This window comes from Pleurodeles waltl, chromosome 4_2, assembly GCF_031143425.1.
Source record: "Pleurodeles waltl isolate 20211129_DDA chromosome 4_2, aPleWal1.hap1.20221129, whole genome shotgun sequence".
NCBI lineage: Eukaryota > Metazoa > Chordata > Amphibia > Caudata > Salamandridae > Pleurodeles > Pleurodeles waltl.
Genome location: NC_090443.1, coordinates 268,246,993 through 268,267,812, shown reverse-complemented (window position 1 = coordinate 268,267,812; position 20,820 = coordinate 268,246,993). Strand labels below are relative to the sequence as shown.

The 20,820-nt window shown below is 46.6% G+C and overlaps 1 protein-coding gene across 1 annotated transcript in view; it reads right to left on the bottom strand.

Moving 5' to 3' along the window:
* CDC73 (cell division cycle 73) overlaps positions 1-20,820 on the bottom strand; it is a 515,645-nt gene that overhangs the window by 17,813 nt on the left and 477,012 nt on the right. The window contains exon 16 of the mRNA XM_069231104.1: positions 14,911-15,052. Within this exon, the coding sequence (XP_069087205.1) occupies positions 14,911-15,052 (142 nt within the window). The remainder of the gene's footprint in view (positions 1-14,910; positions 15,053-20,820) is intronic.

Below are 20,820 nucleotides of genomic sequence, written 5' to 3'. Positions count from 1 at the left end.
ATTAAGCTCCTCTTAAATGAGCTGATTTACGATGACACTGCGATACAGAATGGGAAAATCACATTAGTTTGTGTCCCACTTTTTGCAGAAGGATATGATTTTGATTCTGCTATAGGTAGTTGTGCCTTTAGGAACACTTCACCCGTGTTTGGAAAAAGACAGATTTCTTTCAGTTTTGTGTCAATTATAAGGTAGCCAATCACTGCATAATAGTTTGCATAGAGATCACAGCCTTTGACATGGTAAAAGCATTGAAGTACCACTGATTCAGGTACAAGCACATACTTATTCCTAGGCATCCTAAATTGCACACCACAAGTGCCATGCACTTTGTAAAGATATTAAGTGCCATCCGGAAGTCAAATACCAGTGCTTCGAACTGGTGATTGTGGCTGTCGACCATGAACAGCATAAACGGTCTGTTTTGGACAGGTGGAAATTTGTAAGCATGCATCATCCAGATCTATGGACACCAGGAAGTCACCTATGTCTATGGAGACATCCTGCAGGATGACCACCATGAAATCCTTCTGTCTCAAGAACTTGCTAAACCGACTTGTTCAAGATGGGTTGGTAGTTTCCTGCATGATCACCAAAAATCTGTAGCCCCATCTTTTGAATCTTTGTATCTCTCTTAATAGCACTTTTCAATAACACCCTTGTGATGTATTTAAGAAGAGCCTGATGATGCTGGTGTGTTCCGTATTCGTAGTCTAGGAAGCCAGCCTGGTGTGTGTGGTGGACACCTTTGCTATTTGCACCTTATACCAGGTCCAGGTAATCCCTTATTAGTTAGTGAAACAGTGTCTAGGAAGCTAGGGCTCTCTAGTGGTGAGCTGCCAAGACTTACCTAGGAGGAGTGTAAAGCACTTGCAATACCACAGTATGGGCCCACCATTGGAACCCATGCACTCTTGTCAGATCCAATTCTTAACTTGGAAAGTAGCATTTCTAGTGGCAATCACTTCATTACAAAGAGTTAGTGAAATACAAGCTTTCACGATTCAAGAACCATTTATACAAGTACACAAACAAAGCTGTACTACGCACAAATCCAAAATTTCGACCTAAAGTCATCTCACCGTTTCATTTAAACCAAACAGTGGAACACCCAATCTTCTTCCCACAGCCAGACTCAGTGGCAGAAAGAGCACTGCATACATTAGATATAAAAAGAGCTCTAATGTATTACATGACCGAACAAAAGCATTCCGTAAAACCAAACAGTTGTTCGTCGCATTCCAAAAACTCCATACTGGTAACCCTATATCCAAACAAGGCATAGCCAGATGGATACTGAGGTGTATACAAACTTGTTACCTGAAAGCTAAAAGACAAATACTCATTACACCAAAGGCACATTCCACTAGAAAGAAAGGAGCAACAATGGCCTTTCTGGGAAACATGCCAATGACAGATCTGTAAGGCAGCCACTTGGTCCACACCTCATACCTTTACCAAGCATTACTGTGTAGATGTGTTAGCAACACAACAAGCCACAGTAGGACAGGCTGTACTAAGAACACTATTTCAAACAACTTCAACTCCTACAGGCTGACCACCGCTTTGGGGAGGATTACTGCTTTGTAGTCTTTGCATAGCATGTGTATCTGCAGCTACACATGCCACCGAATGGAAAATGTCACTTACCCAGTGCACATCTGTTCGTGGCATGTTCCGCTGCAGATTCACATGCGCCCTCCCTCCTCCCCGGGAGCCTGTAGCCGTTTTGTTGTACATATGTATAGAAACATTCCTTTACTTAAACTTTGTATAAACATCTCTATCCCATTGCATTGACATATTTCTATTCTCACTCTATCACTCCTACCTTACCCTCTGCGGGAAAACAATTCAAGATGGAGTCAATGCCCATGCGCAATGGAGCCGAAAAGGAGGAGTCACTCGGTCCCGTGACGTGAAAAGACTTCTTTGAAGAAAAACAACTTGCAACACTCCGAGCCCAAAAATGTATTAGGAACTGGCATGGAAAACAGCAAGCATTGGAAAGAAATAGTAGAAAATAGCTATGGCCCTATTGGGGGGGCCTAACCATTTACTAAAATAGTGGAATGCAATGTGAAGTCCCCTACCAATGATATGGAATAGTTAGAAGGGAGCTGGGAGAACTAGGTACCCCCAAAGGTAAGTACCTAGATGACTCCCAACGACCTGGAGGGCAGAGGTAAGTTACTGATCTTCCCAGAGACTAACAAGGAGACTTTAAAAAAGGAAGACTGCAAGACCAGGACGAGTCCAGTGGAACCCAACGGTGGATTCCAGATGAAGAGGACCTGCAAAAGAAAGGGACAGAGTCCAGTCCACACAGGAGTGTACAGGTGGGGAAGGCGCCACTACCCACCCTTCTGTGGATGAAGATTCAGGTTGATGATGGAAGATGAAGATCAGCTGTGGAGCCCAGGAGCTGCAGAGAGGTCATTGGAGTCATGCCGAAAATGTCCCATGTCGGTCACCAGGTCTCAGATGGTCAGTGGTAAGGAGGACCACCAACAGGCCTTGGCAAATGCAAATCTTGGCAGAAGAGGATTTGCAGAGAAGAAGAGAACCAGCAAGGTACAAGGGACTCAACCTGTCTGGACTGACACTCAGCAGTCAGTAGAGCCAGCAGAAGCAGTGACAGCCTTCACAGGAAACCCACTGGCAGCAGGCAAAGTAAGTTGCAGTGAGGCTTTATCAGCATGCCTGGAGAGGAGTCTCATGTCGCTGGAGGAGGAGAGACTGTCCTTGGAAGGATGAAGTGCTGGAGGCCGGGGCTACTTGGAGACTGAAGATCCCTTGAAGGGGGAGTCAGCAAGCCTTGGTTGCTGCAAGAGTCGCGGTGCACAGGGGCACTGTCCTGGAGGAAGGGCTTACCGTCTCCCAAGTTGGACAGTAGTTAGAGAGGCCCCAGAGGAGCTCTCCACACCACAACCTGTGTTGAATATTCTTCCTGGAGCCAGATGGCCGAATATCCTTGCTGCAGGATGTCGTTGCCTTAGGTGCCTGCGGAGGAAGGCGAGTGACTCCTTCACTCCAAGGGATATTCGTTCTTGCTTCTTTGGTTTCTTGTGGACCCCAGAGGATGCACAGCCGTGGAAATGTTTCAATTGCTTGAAGGAGCCGGAGAAACAATGTTGCAAGGCGAGGTCAGCGCAGGAGTTGCAGGCTTGTTTGGTTCCTGTGAAGTCCAGCAGTGGTTCCAGTGGCCAGGATCATAAGAGTATGATGCAGAGGAGCCCTGGTGGAGTCTTGCACGCCAAATCTGGGGACCCAGCCACAAGGGAGTGCCTAAATAGCCCTAACAGGGGGCTTGGTCACTCTGCAGGGTGACCACCTATGAAAGGGGGTCACTGACGTCAGTCATCTGTCCTGACCAACCAGATGCTCCCAGGAGCCTCTGCACACCTGGTTTACCAGATGGCACAATCAAGTGGCCACCTGGAGGAGCTTTGGGCCCCACCCCTGGGGTAGTGATGGACAAGGGAATGGTCACGCCTCTTTCTTTTGTGGGCTTTCACGCCAGACCAGGAACTGGGGGTCCCTGAACTGGTGCTAACCGGATTATGGAAGGAGGGCACCAAATGTGCCCTTCACAGCAAGCCAGTGGCATTGGAAGGCTACTCCTCCCCAGCAGTGTAACACCTATTCCAAGGGTGGGTAGTGCACTTTACAAATTCCTGATTGATTGATTCATTGAAGGCAAAGGGTGTTGCATTTCCTCTCCCACAGGAAATCCTTTGTTCTGCCTTTCCCTGCTTACGCTGGTCAGGCAGCAGGAGGATAGAAACCTGTCTGAGGGGCAGCAGCAGTGTAGGCTGCCTGCAAACCCTGAAAGACTGGTAGGAGCAATACTGGGGGATCCAATAAGAAGCCCTCCGAGTGCATGGAAGCATTAGCATTGTGGTATGATTCCGACATCTTTGATAACAAACATGCCTAGGTTCAGAGTTACCATTATAAAGCTGGACCACACCTGTCCAGTGCATTGTACAAAGTCCAGTGCATTGGAACTGAAGTTCGTAAGGGTACCTCTGCTCATGCAGCGGTGCCCACACACACAGGAACCCGCACCCTGCCCTGTGTGCTAGGAGGGCCTACCATAAGGGTGACTTACAGTGAGCTGGTGCAGTGCCCAGTAGGTGCATGCACCTTTTCACGCAGGCTGCAATGGCAGCCTGCAGACACAGTTTGAATGGGCTCCCATGGATGGCATAGTACATATTGAAGCCCATGAGGGACCCCTGGTGTACCAATGCCTTGGATACCCAAGTACCATATACTGGGAACTTAAAGGTACACCAGTATGCCTATTGCGGGATGTAAAGGGTACCAAAGTAACCAAATTTAGAGGAGAGCACAATCAATGGGATCCCAGCGAAAACAGTCTAAACACACTGATAAACAGGCAAAAAAGTGGGAGTATCCATGTCAAAACAGTGACTTTCCTACACTTAGTACCAATAAAAGGCTGAATATACAGAGCCCACCTGTGTGGAGTAAGGGCCTGCGATTGCATGAAACCTGCATGATTGAAAATTTCCGAGCTAATACTGATACAGTTCTTGGTGTGCATATGGTTGATTCTTGTAAAAGGAATAGATTTGACCCTTTGAAGAGTGGCCAAGGACCTGTCAGTTTTGGTGTCTATTTTTATGGCTTGCAGGATACAATCCATGGTTGCAAAATAGGTTTTCCTAATGAATCGACACATCCAGTACTCTCAATTGGGCCACTTGCCTGCTAGACGTACTCTTTAGCAAGCAACAATGGCAAGATGACCAAAGTTAGTAGCTGCAGCATCCATGGATGCATCACAAGAGCAGAAGAGACCTGTTCTTGCTTCTTCAAGTCGCATTTTATTGATTGCCACAGTCTTCCGGCGATATATATAGGGTTGGAGTGATACTGTGCCACAATGTGTGTTATATATATTGATAAATGCCATCACATTTTCTACTTAATAAAATGGTTGCTGCAATTGCGTAGACTATGCATTGTATTGAATTTTTACCCTTCTCTGTAATAAGGGCAAAGAAGAAACAGTGACTTTTGCTGTTGCTGGTTCTGAAATGGGGTCTTTGGTTGGCAGTCTGGTTACCCCTGTTCAAGTAAGGACCCTCACTCTAGTCAGGGTAAAAGAGAATCACCCTCAGCTAACCCCTGCTTACCCCCTTGGTAGCTTGGCAGAGTAGTAGGCTTAACTTCGGATTGCTAGGTGTGAAGTATTTGTACCAGCACACACAGAAACTTAATGAAAACACTACAAAATGACAACACAGGTTTAGAAAAATAGGAAATATTTATCTAAACAAAACAAGAACAAAACAACAAAAATCCACAATACACAAGTCATCAATTAAAAGGCAAAAAGAGCCTTTATGTAGTTTAAAACACACACTAACACTCTTAGCGTGAAAATGTACCTTGGGGGCGTCAAAAATAACCCCGCACGGGTGAGTGTGTGTCAAAAAGGGCATGCGATGCATCGATTTCACTCACGAGCTAGACCTTGCGTTGTTTCTCCTTTCTCCTTTGGTCGATTCGGGGTGCATCGTTTCTTCTCTCCGCAGGAGAGTGATACGTCAGTCCGGGCAGCACTCGCGGGTCCGGGCAGGCCTTGCATTGTTTTTACACACCCAGCAGTACTTGCGTCGGAAATCGAACCGCACGATGATTCAAGAAACACGCATTGCGAGTTTCGATCTCAGAGTCTGTCAGCGATGCTGCACGTTGTTTCTCCAGCTCCGTGAGTCAATTATTCAGTCACGTTTCCAGCGAGCGTCGATTTTCAGCCGCAGAGCCGGCAGCACATTGTTTCTTCAGCCACAGATCAGAGTTGACCCGATCTTTTCCCCGCACAGCGCTCTGCGCATGGATTTCTCAATCTTGGGCTGCCAGCTTCCCCTTTCAGAGTCCCAGGAACTGGATGGGCACCACAGGGCGGAGTAGGAGTCTCTCCAGAGACTCCAGGTGCTGGCAGAGAGAAGTCTTTGCTGTCCCTGAGACTTCAAACAACAGACGGCAAGCTCTAAATCAAGCCCTTGGAGATCTTCACAAGATAGAAGGCACAAAAAGTCCAGTCTTTGCCCTCTTACTCTGGCAGAAGCAGCAACTGAAGGATAGCTCCACAAAGCACAGTCACAGGCAGGGCAGCTCTTCTTCCTCAGCTCTTAAGCTCTTCTCCAGGCAGAGGTTCCTCTTGATTTCCAGAAGTGTTCTAAAGTCTGTGGTTTTCTTATATCCAATTTCTCCTTTGAAGTAGGCATACTTCAAAGTAAAAGTCTCTTTTGAATGGGAAATCCTGCCTTGCCCAGACCAGGCCCCAGACACTCACCAGGGGGTTGGAGACTGCATTGTGTGAGGGCAGGCACAGCCCTTCCAGGTTATAAGTGACCACTCTTCTCCTCCCTCCTAGCACAGATGGTTCATCAGGAAATGCAGACTACACCCCAGCTCCCTTTGTGTCACTGTCTAGTATGAGGTGTAACCAGCCCAACTGTCAAACTGACCCAGAGAGGGAATCCACAAACAGGCAGAGTCGCAGAAATGGTATAAGCAAGAAAATGCTCACTTTCTAAAAGTGGCATTTTCAAACACACAATCTTAAAATCAGCGTTACTAAAAGATGTATTTTTAAATTGTGAGCTCAGAGACCCCAAACTTCACATGTCCATCCGCTCCCAAAGGGAATCTACACTTTAATCATATTTAAAGGTAGCCACCATGTTAACCTATGAGAGGGACAGGCCTTCAATCAGTGAAAAACGAATTTAGCAATATTTCACTGTCAGAACATATGAAACACATTACTATGGTGGTCATTCTGACCCTGGCGGTCTTTGACCGCCAGGGCGGAGGACCGCGGGAGCACCGCCGACAGGCCGGCGGTGCTCCAATGGGGATTCCGACCGCGGCGGTAAAGCCGCGGTCGGACCGGCACCACTGGCGGGGTCCCGCCAGTGTACCGCGGCCCCATTGAATCCTCCGCGGCGGCGCAGCTTGCTGCACCGCCGCGGGGATTCCGACCCCCCCTACCGCCATCCAGATCCCGGCGGTCGGACCGCCGAGATCCGGATGGCGGTAGGGGGGGGGTCGCGGGGCCCCTGCAGTGCCCATGCCACTGGCATGGGCATTGCAGGGGCCCCCGTAAGAGGGCCCCTACATGTATTTCACTGTCTGCTGCGCAGACAGTGAAATACGCGACGGGTGCAACTGCACCCGTCGCACAGCTTCCACTCCGCCGGCTCGATTCCGAGCCGGCTTCATCGTGGAAGCCTCTTTCCCGCTGGGCTGGCTGGCGGTCTGAAGGCGACCGCCCGCCAGCCCAGCGGGAAAGTCAGAATTACCGCCGCGGTCTTTCGACCGCGGAACGGTAACCTGACGGCGGGACTTTGGCGGGCGGCCTCCGCCGCCCGCCAAGGTCAGAATGAGGGCCTATATGTCCTACCTTAACCATACACTGCACCCTGCCCTTGGGGCTACCTAGGGCCTACCTTAGGGGTGTCTGACATGTAAGAAAAGGGACGGATTAGGCCTGGCAATTGGGTACACTTGCCAAGTCAAATTTACAGTTAAAACTGCACACACAGGCACTGCAATGGCAGGTCTGAGACATTATTACAGAACTACTTATGTGGGTGGCACAACCAGTGCTGCAGGCCCACTAGTAGCATTTGATTTACAGGCCCTGGGCACCTCTAGTGCACTTTACTAGAGACTTACCAGTAAATCAAATATGCCAATCTTGGATAAACCAATTAACCATACCATTTACACAGAGAGCATATGCACTTTAGCACTGGTTAGCAGTGGTAAAGTGCTCAGAGTTCAAAAGCCATCAGCAACCAGGTCAGGAAAAATAGGAGGCAGGAGGCAAAAAGATTGGGGATGACCCTGCATAAGGAAACATTCCAACATTCATGCAGAGAAGACTCTCCTTCCATAGAAGGTCTATGATAGGTGATCTTACAGAGCCTAAACTTTTTCTTCAAGTCAGTCAAAGAGATAACAGGGTTTTTCGCCTGCTGACAAGTCATACATTTGAGAATCCTTCTCAATTAACGTTCAAAATGGAACAATAGTGTCAAGTAACACACAGAGGTCACAGTCACTAGAAGCCTTCTGGTCTTTTTGCTGCTCCCTCTACAGTTACTCCTGCCTATTTGTGATGGACTGCAGCTAGCCTGGAACATGACAGACTGCTACTACATTCCAGACCTGTCCACTCCCCAGTGTCTGGGCTGGAACAGATTCAGTCAAAATCAGCAGGGGCATTCTGGAAGGTCCATAAAGAGGAAATCAATTGTAAAACCTAAGAATCACATCCATGAGATGAGCAAGAAATATGCTGTAACGAACTATAGGAGAAACTTCCTTCATGACCTCTGACTAGATCCAGAAGTCCTTGGGCAATACCTTTATGTGTTGACAGGTGCCACTGATCGTCCATGCCTGAAGAGACATGCACAGAGCCTATTTAGATTCCACCCCTGCACCCTGACATTAGATTCTTTTGTGAATATTTCTGCAACAAAAACACGGAGCCACATTAGAAAGCTGTTTGACCAGTGTCCAGAATCTAATAGGATGTTAGGGCGAAGAGCAAGGTTAACGGAACGGGGGAGTATAGAAGGGTCAGTGAAGAATCTGCAGTTATAGTCTCTACCACAAACAACGTTACAGAAGGTAAGTAATTTGTTCTTCTGATAGAGAAGTCTAACCACAGATTCATCACTCTAGAATAGATACCCAAGCACCCCTAAGGTGGGTCTGCAAACTGACTCAAACCAGAAAATCGAGAATAGACAAAATGCTTGTGTTGAAGGACCAAACTGTCCAAGCAGTAGTGCTTTGTAAATGTGTGGTGGGATGCTCTTGGAGCATCTTGGCAGAGGTCCAGTACAGGTACCCAGTGGGATATATGTTAAAGGACAGAAGTCTTTATGGACAAATATAGTGAAGTCTACACTTCCTTAGGATGAGGTAGAGCGAACAATGTTAGAAACGTGGTGTTTTGGCCAATGTGGAAAGAGGCCTCCATTTTCAGAAGGAATAAGGCACAAGTCCGGAGAACCAGTTTGCTCTGGGTAAATGAGGGTTAATTGAAAGAGCTGGAAGCTGACTGACACTCTTGGCTGATGTAATGGCCACTAAGAAAGCCATCTTAAGCGTTAGGAGTCTGAATGGACAACTATGCAGGGCCTCTAACAGGGAGCCTATGAGAAACGTTAGGACCAAATTAAGGTCCCACTTGGGCATGAAGAAAAGGGTAGGAGCGAACAAATAATGCAAGCCCTTGAGAAAACGTGTCACAAAGGGCGACTTAAACAGGGACGGCTGATCTAGCAAACATATGAAAGCAGATATGGGCAAAAGATAATAGTGTCCAAGCCACAGAATGGGCAGGCTAAAGACATCACAAACAATAACACTCAAACAAGGGTGCCAAAATTGAGACAGCATGACAGGAGGAGCACCAAGCTACAAATCTGTCCCAAGGGCTGGAGATTAAAGTCTTTGTTGACGGACGGCTAGCTGCCAAGATGACAATCTCGGGAGGAAGATCAAAGGCATTCAACTATCGCCACCCAATCTTTACGCATGAAGGACTTGTATGCATAGATTCGGATGCAGGACCCGGTGCTGATGTGTCAGGCGGTCTCCAAGAAGCACCCTGACTGAGGACAGATGCTCATGAGTTAAGAGATACCAATCATTCTTTGCCAAGTCTGGAGAAGCTACGATGGCTTGGGTCTGATTGCTCACTAATTCCAGGATAAGCAGAACGCATCTCAGAGCAAGAGCTGCTTTAGAAACTCCAATTTGCAGGAGAGCAGATATTGCATGCTCTCAGTGGTGGCAAATTAACTGAGGCATTGTTCTCCCTATTCTCGGAAGAGACCTTGTACCACCTCCAGGTGGAGTTGCCTTCATAATCCACAAGCCATTGGCGGCTGACTGCCCTTGTATTCAGCAATCCCACCAGGTTCTGCATGACCATGAAGATGTCCTGTCACTCCAGCCAGAGGTGCAGGGCCTTCTGACACAAGGTCCACAAACCTACTGCTCCCTGTCTGTTACAATAGCACATTGCAGTGGTGTTGTCTGTGAAGATCTGAACCAAACTTCCTTTAATGGATGGAAGACAGGCTTTTAATGCCAAGTGAATCGTCCTTAGCTCCAGAAGACAGTTGTGGAGCTAAGACTTCGCCGGAGACCACAGTCCTCTGATCTTCACCTCTCCCAGGTGGCAGCCCCAACCCAAGGGCAATGTGTCAGTCACCACTGTGAGTTCTGGGAGGGAGAAAGGAGAGAGATCTCCATTAGCCACCAGATAGATCTTTTACAGCCTCCTTGTCAATCTGGACCAGCTCGGAGAGATTCCCCTGATGCACCTAATGAGGTCTCAGGTCCCACTGCAGAGCCTCTGCATGTGCCTTCGGGCGTGCTTCACCATCAGGATGCAAGAAGCCATCAGACCCAACAGCCTCAGAATCAGTCTCATCAAAATCCAGATCAGACGTTGAAACATCAGGATCAAAGCTGGAAATTCAGGGCTCTCCACTATTGGTCAGTAGACATGGTACTGCACTGGGTCCAGAATAGCTCTGATGAAAGGGAGCATCTGGACAGAAGTCAAGTGTGACTTCAGCATGTTTTTGTGAACTTCAGTGACTGCAGGAGGATCGCCGTAGTGTGGAGGTGGCTGAGGAATACTTGGGGCAAGCCCACCTTGAGCAGCCAGTCAGCAAGGTAAGGGAAGACTGAAACTCCTAACCTCAGAGGGTGTGCTGCAACCACTGCCATCACTTTTGTGAACACTTGTGGAGCATTGGTGAGGCTGAAAAGGAGCACAGCAAACTGGAAAGATTTGCGGCCTACTGTGAACTACAAGTAACGCCTGGGAGCTTGAAGGACAAGGATGTGAAAATCAGAATCCTGCAAGTCCAAAGCTACAGTCTCAGTCTCCAAGGTCCAGGGCAGACAGAAGATGAGCATCTTGCATTTCTTTTCAGGAAGGTGTTGAGGGGGCGCAGATCTAGTATGGGGCAGAGGCTTCCATTCTTTTTCGGCTCCAGGAGGTAGTGGGATTAACAAGCACATCATACTTCTGGTGCTGGCACCCTCTTGATGGCTCCTCTTAATGGCTCCTTTGACAAACGGGACCTGCACTTCCTGATGGAGCAAAGAGAGATAGTCCTCTGGCATCCGTTCTGGGGATGTTGGCAAAGGCTGATGGGTTTCCACGAACCGAAGGGTATAACCCCTGTGCACAATCTGTAGCACCCATTTGTTGGAAGTCATTTCACTTCATTGGGACAAGTTATGTCTGATTCTGCCACCAACAGGACAGCTGTGCTGGGTGGAGTGCTCACTAAAGTGGCTTGCCGGATGTGGCAGTCAGAAGGACAGGGGAGTGGACAGTGTGCAGGGACATGGTCGCACTCCATCTGTTAAGATTCTCTTCCAAAAGGTGCTCCGCCGCTTAGATTCCCTGTGGGGTGGGAGTGAATGTGTTTGGGTTGATCTTAGCTGTTCAGGCTCCCACTACTAGGCTCTCAGGGGAGGGCATCTGGGAGAGAAAGACTAGGTCTCCTGTGGCAGGGTGATGGCGACCGGCAATCATGTGATGCACAGCAGTCACTTTGCATGTTTTAGCCCAGAAGAACATCTGTGAGAGCCTCTCGAAAAGGGGAGCAATGGCTTGACAGAGCTGGACCCTGGGTGTAGCACCTCCATCAAGCCATTGATCTTGAACATGATGGCTGACAGATGTAGGTCAAGGACCTCCGTTGCCCCATGCATCATGGTTGAAAAATATGCAGCTTTTTCAGAAATAGAGCATGGAGGGGGAAGCATGCAAGAGTCTGGGAAAGTATCCAGGCTACTGGAGTCACCCACTTCCTCCTACAAGTTGCCTTGAATGAATGAATAGGATTTCTATAGCACACACCAACTCAAACAAGTGTACCAGCACTAGATAGGGATTTGGAAAAAAAAAACCACCCTTCTTAATAGGCAGCCAATGTAGAGATCTTAACAAGGGGACGATCGACGTCTATCTAGGAAGTCCCGGAATAAGGTGAGCTCCTGGATTTTGCACAACCTGCAGGTGACGCAGCAAAGCTTCAGACACCCCCAGGTAGAGAGCATTGGCATAAGTCAACCTGGAAGTGCCCAGCCCACGGACCACTGTCTTTCCTACAGCATATGTGGAGTAAGTACAAATATTTCTTGAAGGTTCACAGTAACCTAAAGTAGATGCCGACCACAGCCAACATCTAAGGTTGCAGAGAGAGCTTATTGTCTAGTTTGACTCCCAGATTTTTTTATACTAAAAATAGAGGGGAGGGCGGCAGCAGAGAGGGATGCCATGCTGCTTCCCATCAATTGGCTGTGTGGCCAAAAAGAGGAATTTCAGTTTTTACGATGTTACATTTCAAAGGACTATTATGCATCCAAGCAAAGACTGCCTGCATACCATCCATAAATGACTTCTCCGCCAAAGAGGAGGCCTCCTCAAAAGCAGAGAGCAAATGGGTATTAAGAGTGTAGGAAATAATTTTGAATCCAAATGATTTCCCCAATGCTACTAGAGAGGTCGTAAATACATTAAATAAAGTAGGGCTCAATGACAAATCCACGGGCACCCCGTTTGACTGTTTTAACAGCAGAGGTAATAGTGCCACTCAGACTGACTGCCCTCCGGAATCAAGGAACAAGTTCAGCTAATCCCACACTCTACTTTCAACCTTCCCCAGGTCGAATGGTCGTAAAAGAATTGTATGAGGGACAGTATCAAACGCTGCTGAGAAATGGGTAGGATCAGCTCCTCATTTTCACCTTGACCCAGAGACCACTTGATATGGTCAGATATTTCTTAAAGTGCAGTACTGTGGCCGAGGCCAAATCCAGATTAGTTTGGATGTAACAGCTTCTGCTGCTCTAAATAATCTGATAGTTGTAGGTTCAGTTTCTCCAACATTTCTGGAGAAAGCTGACAAAGATGTGGCTGTAGCTACTAAAAATGTTTGGATCAAGAGAGGGCTTCTTGAGCAAACGAACCACCTTAGCCAATTTCCAGATGGCTGGCATGGTGCCGGATGACAGTGAGAGATTAAAGATTTAGCTGATAACAGGATTAATTCACCTCAACTGCCATCTTGGTTAGGGTCCTCCTCAAAGGCTCCATACCCCCTTCAGGTGGGACGATTCAGTATAAGGATGGCAAGTACAGAGGTGGATATTGTCTGGAAGGAGCTCAAGTCGGCTGGCAACTGGGGGCTACCAACTTGGAGTCGAAAACAGCAACAGATTTGTCATCTAGCAACACGGGTAATGTCAGGGACTGCGTAAGGAGGATCGGGGCCACAGTAAGTGGAGGCACCTGTGGCAGCAGCACACCGAAACCAGGGCTGGATTTAGCGGGCCCAGGCGGCGACGGAGTGAGCCTGCAAGCAGTAACCCAGCAGGGGCACCTCTTAGCTCAGTGGGGCCCAAAGGCGCACCACAGGGAGTCGGTGGCCGGAAAATGGCAGGCATCATATCTTTTAATTGGAAGGGAGTCGTTCCGGCTACAGGGAACTTGGGGAAGCACGGAGCGGGTCTGGCCGCTGGCCCTGCAGGTGAGTGCGAAAGTCTGACCTTGAAGCTGTACATTTGCATGGGGAAGCCGAAGAACACTTCGACGACTTCTTGTGTAACTTTGACTTAACAGACTTCAAGGAAAACAATTTTTTAGTGGGAAGACAACCGTCTGCAGGAACGACAGCAGGAGTCGCCTGGAGATCTCCCTTGGGAGCTAAAACGATGCAGAGGATTCTCCTATTATGCAAATAGGAACTTCACTGCCCACCTGAGGATCGACCTGGGGTGCATCGACATGCACTCAGCTAAATCTTTGGGGTAGTAGTCTGACCTCTCGTAACAAAGGGACTAAATGAGGATCAGACACGGATATCAGTCTGACATTCCTCACAAGGTTTAGAGCCCGTAGGCTCATTAGGGGACATATCCCAAGCACACTGGGAGCAAAATGCCCATAAAGGGTTGAATTAAAAAAAAATACTTAAAAAGTGACCGAGGTAGGTTTCTAGATCCGCAGTGCTACCATCGGAAAAAAAGTACCTGATCTCAGCGCACCGGGGTGGCACCTATATATGCACTGCACGTGTCACTTCTGATGCCACCTACTGGTGTGCAGAGACACTGCTCAAAATTTTCCAGACCCAGTCTGACACCGTGGGAATATTTTAGGGTGAGAAATCTGCTGTTAGAAGTCTCTATCAGAACTATGGGTTAAGTCTTGAAGCAGTAAGACTTGAGTCACCTGAGAGTTACACCAAATGCATTGAGGGGGATAGTTGTGATGCACAAAGTTAAAGTCCTTATAAAAGTCATAAAATAGCCTATATTGTTACCTGAGACTTTGTTACATATGGCTGGAGTAAAGAGACAGTGTGTGAAGCTTAATATAGAAGACATGTGCAACTTGAGGCATAGGTCGTTTCCCCTGAAGATACACACAACCACTGGTGTGAACCTTCAGCCTTCATGTACATATTTTTCACAGTGAATATATATATATTTTAAAATCTATTTACAAATTACAAACCTATGAAAAAGGTTTGATAATAAGTGGCTGCCTTTAAGACAGCACAAACTTTAAAGCACTGTATCAGACTAAATAAAACCCATTTACATGCTCCACTAGGAAAAAAAAAACATATGTATACATCTGCCTACTATTGACGCTTAACCAAACACAGAGGCTCCACAGTGTTGAAGCTTTAAGGTACAAACATACCTTGATAGTTAGAACACAAGTGTTTCTCTAGTCAGAGTCACATCATCACCTGCATAAAGGCAAGCAAAATCCTTTTAATTATCTTTTCTATTGCTTGTAGTTACCTGTCCAGTGTTTCCCAGAACCGTAAGAATACTGGTCTATCCAAATGCCGCTTGTGGTAACTCAGCTCCAAAACCATTACATCCCATTTCTGGACATTGGGATCAAGGCGCACTTCATCATACTTCAGGTGGAAAGCTTTAACTAAAGGAAACAAAGTCTTAATAAAGAAGTGTAGTAAAGCCAGATCTTGCCATGCAATTTTTAAAAACATCAGTTTAAGCACAAAAAATGAAACATACTTACCAAATAATTGCTTTGAGCATTTCACTTGTAAAAGATTATCACAATTGGACCCTACCACAATTCCACAAAAGTTCCAGATTATAATTATAATTTTGGAGAACCAGAATCTCCCACTAAGCTCTAAGTCCACTGGAGCTTCATTTATTAGTCTCTTCCAAGCCCCTTCCAACTTTTCAGCAAACTTCACCACTCAGGTGATATGTGCTTTTGTAACATACAAGCAATGATGGTAGTCTGCTTAGCTTATTTCCTTCAAAGGTTGAGGAGGTAGTAAAGAAATCCTTGGAGCTCTTCTAGTGCTTCCTCTCTTCCCCTACTGTAATGGTCAATTGAGGAAAAGGTAACTACTGAAACCAGAAAGTAATGCTAAGCATTTTTTGTACAGGGAAACGTTCACCAGTTGATACCCCTAGCGAACATCCTCGACTTGGTGTCAGCAAAAAGTCAGATGTAGATTTGTGGTTGCAGAGTGCATCCAGTCGTGCACGTGTGATCAGAAAATATGTGTTGCTGAGACTTGCTGCGGATGGTGTTCTCATGTGTGCTGTTTTCCATCTGAAGCCTAGAGGCTATGAATTTGTTACCAATAACTGAGTCTGTATTCAACTTCTTTGTGTTAGCTCTTTTTTTGTTTATCAGGACTATGATTCTCCTGTCATGGCCTACCATTAAGTGTGCAGTTGGATAACAAATCAAAAACACAGTGAAATTCATACAGTAAATAAAAACAGCCAGGTTCTTGTAGGATACCTAATTACAAATATGGTGGATATGCTGTATCATACATACGCCACAGCTGCGGTAAATAAAGGCCAGAAAACAATTGTAGAATTCCCTACAAATGGTGCTCACCTTGTAGCAGCACCGTATCACAAGGGCGTATGATCTGTCCTGAGAAAATACCCACACTAAGTACTGTGAAGAAAAGACACGAAGCACTCCAAGTAGTCCCACTATTGTTTGAAAAACCTTGATACGTCAGCAGTGAAAATGAGCAACAGTTTGGAAATGTCCTTGATTTTTATTCTTCTTTATATCTTCATAAATCAGAAGAGCATATCTTCCAAAGGCAATCGACAAGTGGTTTGCTTACAAGACTTTTTCAAGGCTGAACAAATGTGTATGTGTCTATTTCTGCGATGTGTTTAGCATAGAAATATCTATATATTGTCCTAAGAGGCTATTGATGCAACACTCTTATAGCCTTCGCCCATGCCAATTCTGGGCAAAGGATAGTGTAAAGCTCAAACTATCCAAAAGATGTTTCTGAAGAAGTTCAGACCTCCTCTGTTCGCCAAACATCTAAGAGGGACCAAAGTCGTAGAAACCAATTTTGTGGAGGGATGATGTTCACAAAAGCTGCGGGTGAATCAAAGGAGTGCAAGCTGCTCTGCTCAATCTCCAGTCATTAAAGTGGGAGCTCTAGATGTTGGGATGTAGAACTTGTGCCCTGTGAACCACCCCCTCCACAACCAGTTTCGCTCAACCAAGTTCACCTCTGAAGAGTATGGCTGCAACTTTTTCAACACACAAACAATAAGAGGGTTAGGAGGGAATCCGTGACGGGGAAATGTCTACCTCAGACAAAATGCGTCTCCCAGGTCTCTCTGCAATGGAAACTTAACAGCTGAGAAAAGTTGGTAATGCTTGCTCTAGCAAGTAGAGAAAGTGTCCAGCAGAGTAGTGCCTCAGTGACCAAAGATGTCCGGAAGAACCTTAGGGTGAAGCCATAACTTGTGGTCAGCCAGAGAGCGCTGACTCAGACAATCATAAGGTTCAGAAGTCTGCCAGATGGTTGACTACAAGGGACACATTGTGAGCCTGAGTCCATGACTACAGCTTCAGAGCCCCCCAACAGAGAACGTGAGCTTACATCAGCCTGCTTGCTGATGTACAACACTGCAGTTGTGTTCTCCCCAAGGACCTGAACTAACTAACCTGAATGTGGAGCAAGAACATCCTTAACGCGTGGCAAAATGCTGTTTGAGGAGGTTGAAATTACTCCATTGCTCCACTGGAGACCAAAGGCCTCTAATTTCCAATGTCTCCTGTTAAGCATCCCACAAAAGAGTCAAGGCACCAGTCACCGCTGCTCGTGGAGAGGAGCCAGCAAGATTTTCTCTCACTCCCCCCACTGAATCCTCTACTGTCTCCAGGAATAACCAGATGGCATTCTTCAGCACATACCAGCATCGAGCCCACTGGAAGCATAAGCACTACGGCAAGGCTTGCATGTGCATTAGTGATCAATAGGATACAGTACATGAGGAGGCCAATAGGATGTAAAACTGTCAGTGCTGGAAGAATAGACCTCTGCCACAACATCAGTGTCATTTCCGGAATGTTACTGGCAGGGTGGAAGGCCCTGAGAGAGGTTGTATTCAGCTCTTCTTTGATGAATAGGAGTCACTGAGTGGGATTCAAGTGCAACTTGGGCAGCCTGATGGAGAACCTAAAGTTGAACAGTAAAGTACAGCACAGAATTATGGTTGTCTGATATTAGCTTTGAACAATTGACCTTCAACAGCCAGTCATCGGGTTACAGGAATATGGATAACTCCACCCTGCAAAGATGTGCCATAACCACCACTATCACTTTGGCAAACAATTGAGGTTGTCGTTATCATATTAGAACAGGTGAACTGCAGCACAGAAGTGGGTGAATCCCACAAAAAAGCAGGTATCTCCAGTACAACTGCAGGATCCGAAGGTGAGGATACACCACCTACAAGTTGAGAATTACCATCCAGACTCCTAGCTCAAGAGCCAACTGAACATGTACAAGGGATACCATCTTAAATTTTAACTTGCAGGCAAAGGCATTCAAGATTGTAAATGGGCTGAAGACCTCCATCTTTCTTGGGAACTAGAAAGTAACACAAGAAATTCCCCTGCCGTATCGTAATACCGCTGCTGAGCTGTTGCTCTAGGACTCCCTACACAGCACTTTTGCTGAGCAGGATCGAAACTTCTTGCTGCAGGATGAATCATGTCAGAGGTGACCTAGGGGACAGAAGGAACTGGAGAGAGAAACTCCAGAAATGGGTGGACTTGCCATGTTCTATTTGCAGGATCGAACAATCTATCATGAAGCTGTTTAAACGTGCATGTGGTTAGAAACCCCCCCTACCACTGGCCTTACACGCTCCATCAGAGACAAGCTAAAGTGGTTTTGTGGGTGGAGCGGAAGAGGAAGGCTGCAGTTACTGCTGACCACAATTACCTTTCTAGGGGATAAATTGGTTCAGCTGTTGTATGGACAGTGCAGACCAGAAAAAGCACAACAATCAAATAAGGGGAATCAGAGATATGAATTTTGATGTTCTAAGTAAATATAGCACCAAAAAAACAAAGCACCAAGTATAGACAATGATTGCTGTAACCAATGCCCTAGGAGAAAATTGAGGTAGTGGAGTGCAGGTTGGGTATACCAACCGGGTTTGTCGTGGTTAAATATTTTACCTTTGGACTTAGTGTGTTAAGTTCGAATCAAACACAGGAGTACACTTCTAAAGCTCCCAGAAGCTCAGGGGAGACAATTAGAGACTAACAGGGTGTCAAGCCAGAGGCTAACAGCAGGGTCCAGTCCAGGTCAGGTTGCTGTAGTCATCTAGGTCCTGCAGGAAAAGGCCTCTTGCAGCTGTCTCCCTGTAGCTATAAAGGGAATTAACAAATGATCCTCTGAGTCCACTTCTTTGTTGTGGATACAAAAGGGAGCAGAACCAGTCCTTCAGGGCACCTCTCAAGTCAACGGCAGCAGGGTACAGTCCTGTCTGATCTTCTGCGGGTACAGAAAGTGTTCTGAAGTGGGTGCGTGGAGGTGCCATATTTATGCTTGGCACACGCTAGTGGCCCCTCCCTCAAAGAGATAAAAGTTCCCAGGCCCTGTCCCACCCACTTTTTCAGAAGATTCTATTTGCCTAACTGCAGACAGGCCCAAAATGTTACATGTCAGATAATTTTTAAGCTGGCAAATAAGTGAGTGTGTGAGTGTGAAGTACCCACAGGAAACTCAGAGAAAGATGTCAGGTAGGACAACAGCAGGTTCTTCACCAATCAGACAGTGGACACACAAGAATTGGCTTGGCATCCTGTGCTCTCCCTCTGATGTGTGCCTCAAGTGCTATTTATGAATCCTGCAACCTGTCAAGCACTACGTAACACTGTAGTGTCAAATCGGAAGCCCACAGGCACAACCCCGTATTTTCTCTAGAATAGAGTCGTCGTCTCTGCCTGTTCATGTCAGCCTATTGTTTCTTCCTGGGAGGCATTTTTACACCTCTTCTAGGCTAATCACTGGCTGATAGAAACTGAAGAACCAATGCAAAGTAGCCCCAAGGAACATCATACAGGGATAAGATAACTTTGTAAATGTTAGTGATCCTTAAAATTCAATAACAGTCCGACTTGACCTTTAAATTGGATTTTAAAAAACTATAAAAAAATTGCTGCACACATCCAAGACCAACACTAGATGGCAGGAGTATGCACAGCACGTGTATCTACAACCCCACACGCCTCAAACAGTTATTTACTATTTGTAGCATTATTTCTGGTGTATACATGCACTTTTCGCAGATTCCTTACGTTACGAATACTCCTTCCAGGCCTTAGACTGATTCAGAAAACCTATTCCCATGAATGACTCTACTATGCTGATAAGTGGCGTGCTGTAACTTCCGCTGCAACTGCACCTATGGATGTAGCATTACCGGGGTATAATAAGTGCCAACCAGAGTGTTGATGTCAGTTCCTGATATTCTTTCTACACACCCTCGACTGCATGGGAGAAAAAGGGGTCAAAGAGTGCGGAGTGCAACAGATTAGCGTAGCAGATTCTCCTCAACCACCTGGGATGATCAAATCAGCTGTCTTGATCCTCTCCCAACTTCTGCATCACTTTAGACAGAAGAACCTGTAGAGCAGAGCCCTACAAGAGTTACACTTAGGGAACCATTTAGAGGCAAGTGCATGAAGCAAAATAACAAGTTATTCACTATCTTTCTGGGGGATAGTCTATCTAACTTCAGATTTTTCACCTTCAAAATATCCTCAGACATGAGACCTTTTATGGAATCTGGAGAATTCTCAGCAATGTTCCCTCGTGACAGTAGCTTGCATTGTATGGCTCTACAGTGGCACCATACGGAAGTGCCACAGATAAGCAACGCCCATGCACCCGAATTTCTGCTGTCTCATCTTCGGTGCCCTCAGCTCACATGTGGCACACAGAACAAATCAAATACACTGTGCTGAATTTTTACCCTGGGCCCTTTTTAAAAAAAACAAAAAAAGCACTACACAGAAAGGGAAGGTTGGAGGGCAATGAAAACATACAAGTAGATTATCCACCAGAAGAACATCTTATTACTGGGGGGAAGGGGATAGGGAATTGTCTGGTGCAGAGTGTGGAGACTCATGCTTCCGGACTCTGGCTGGAGTCTCTTTGAAGATGGTTTCTTTGTTGTAGTTTTGGACCGAGCCACTGTCCGCACAAGTTTCTAGGTGCAGGTGAGTCCTCGGAGTCCTCAGAGGTTGCTGGTCCCGCTGTGCATGTTCTCCGATTCTGGAGACAGGCCGGTAGGGCTGGGGCCAAGTCAGTTGTTGTCTCAGTTGTCTCTACGGGGCTTTCAGGTCAGCAGTCCTTGTTTCAGGTTGCAGGAATC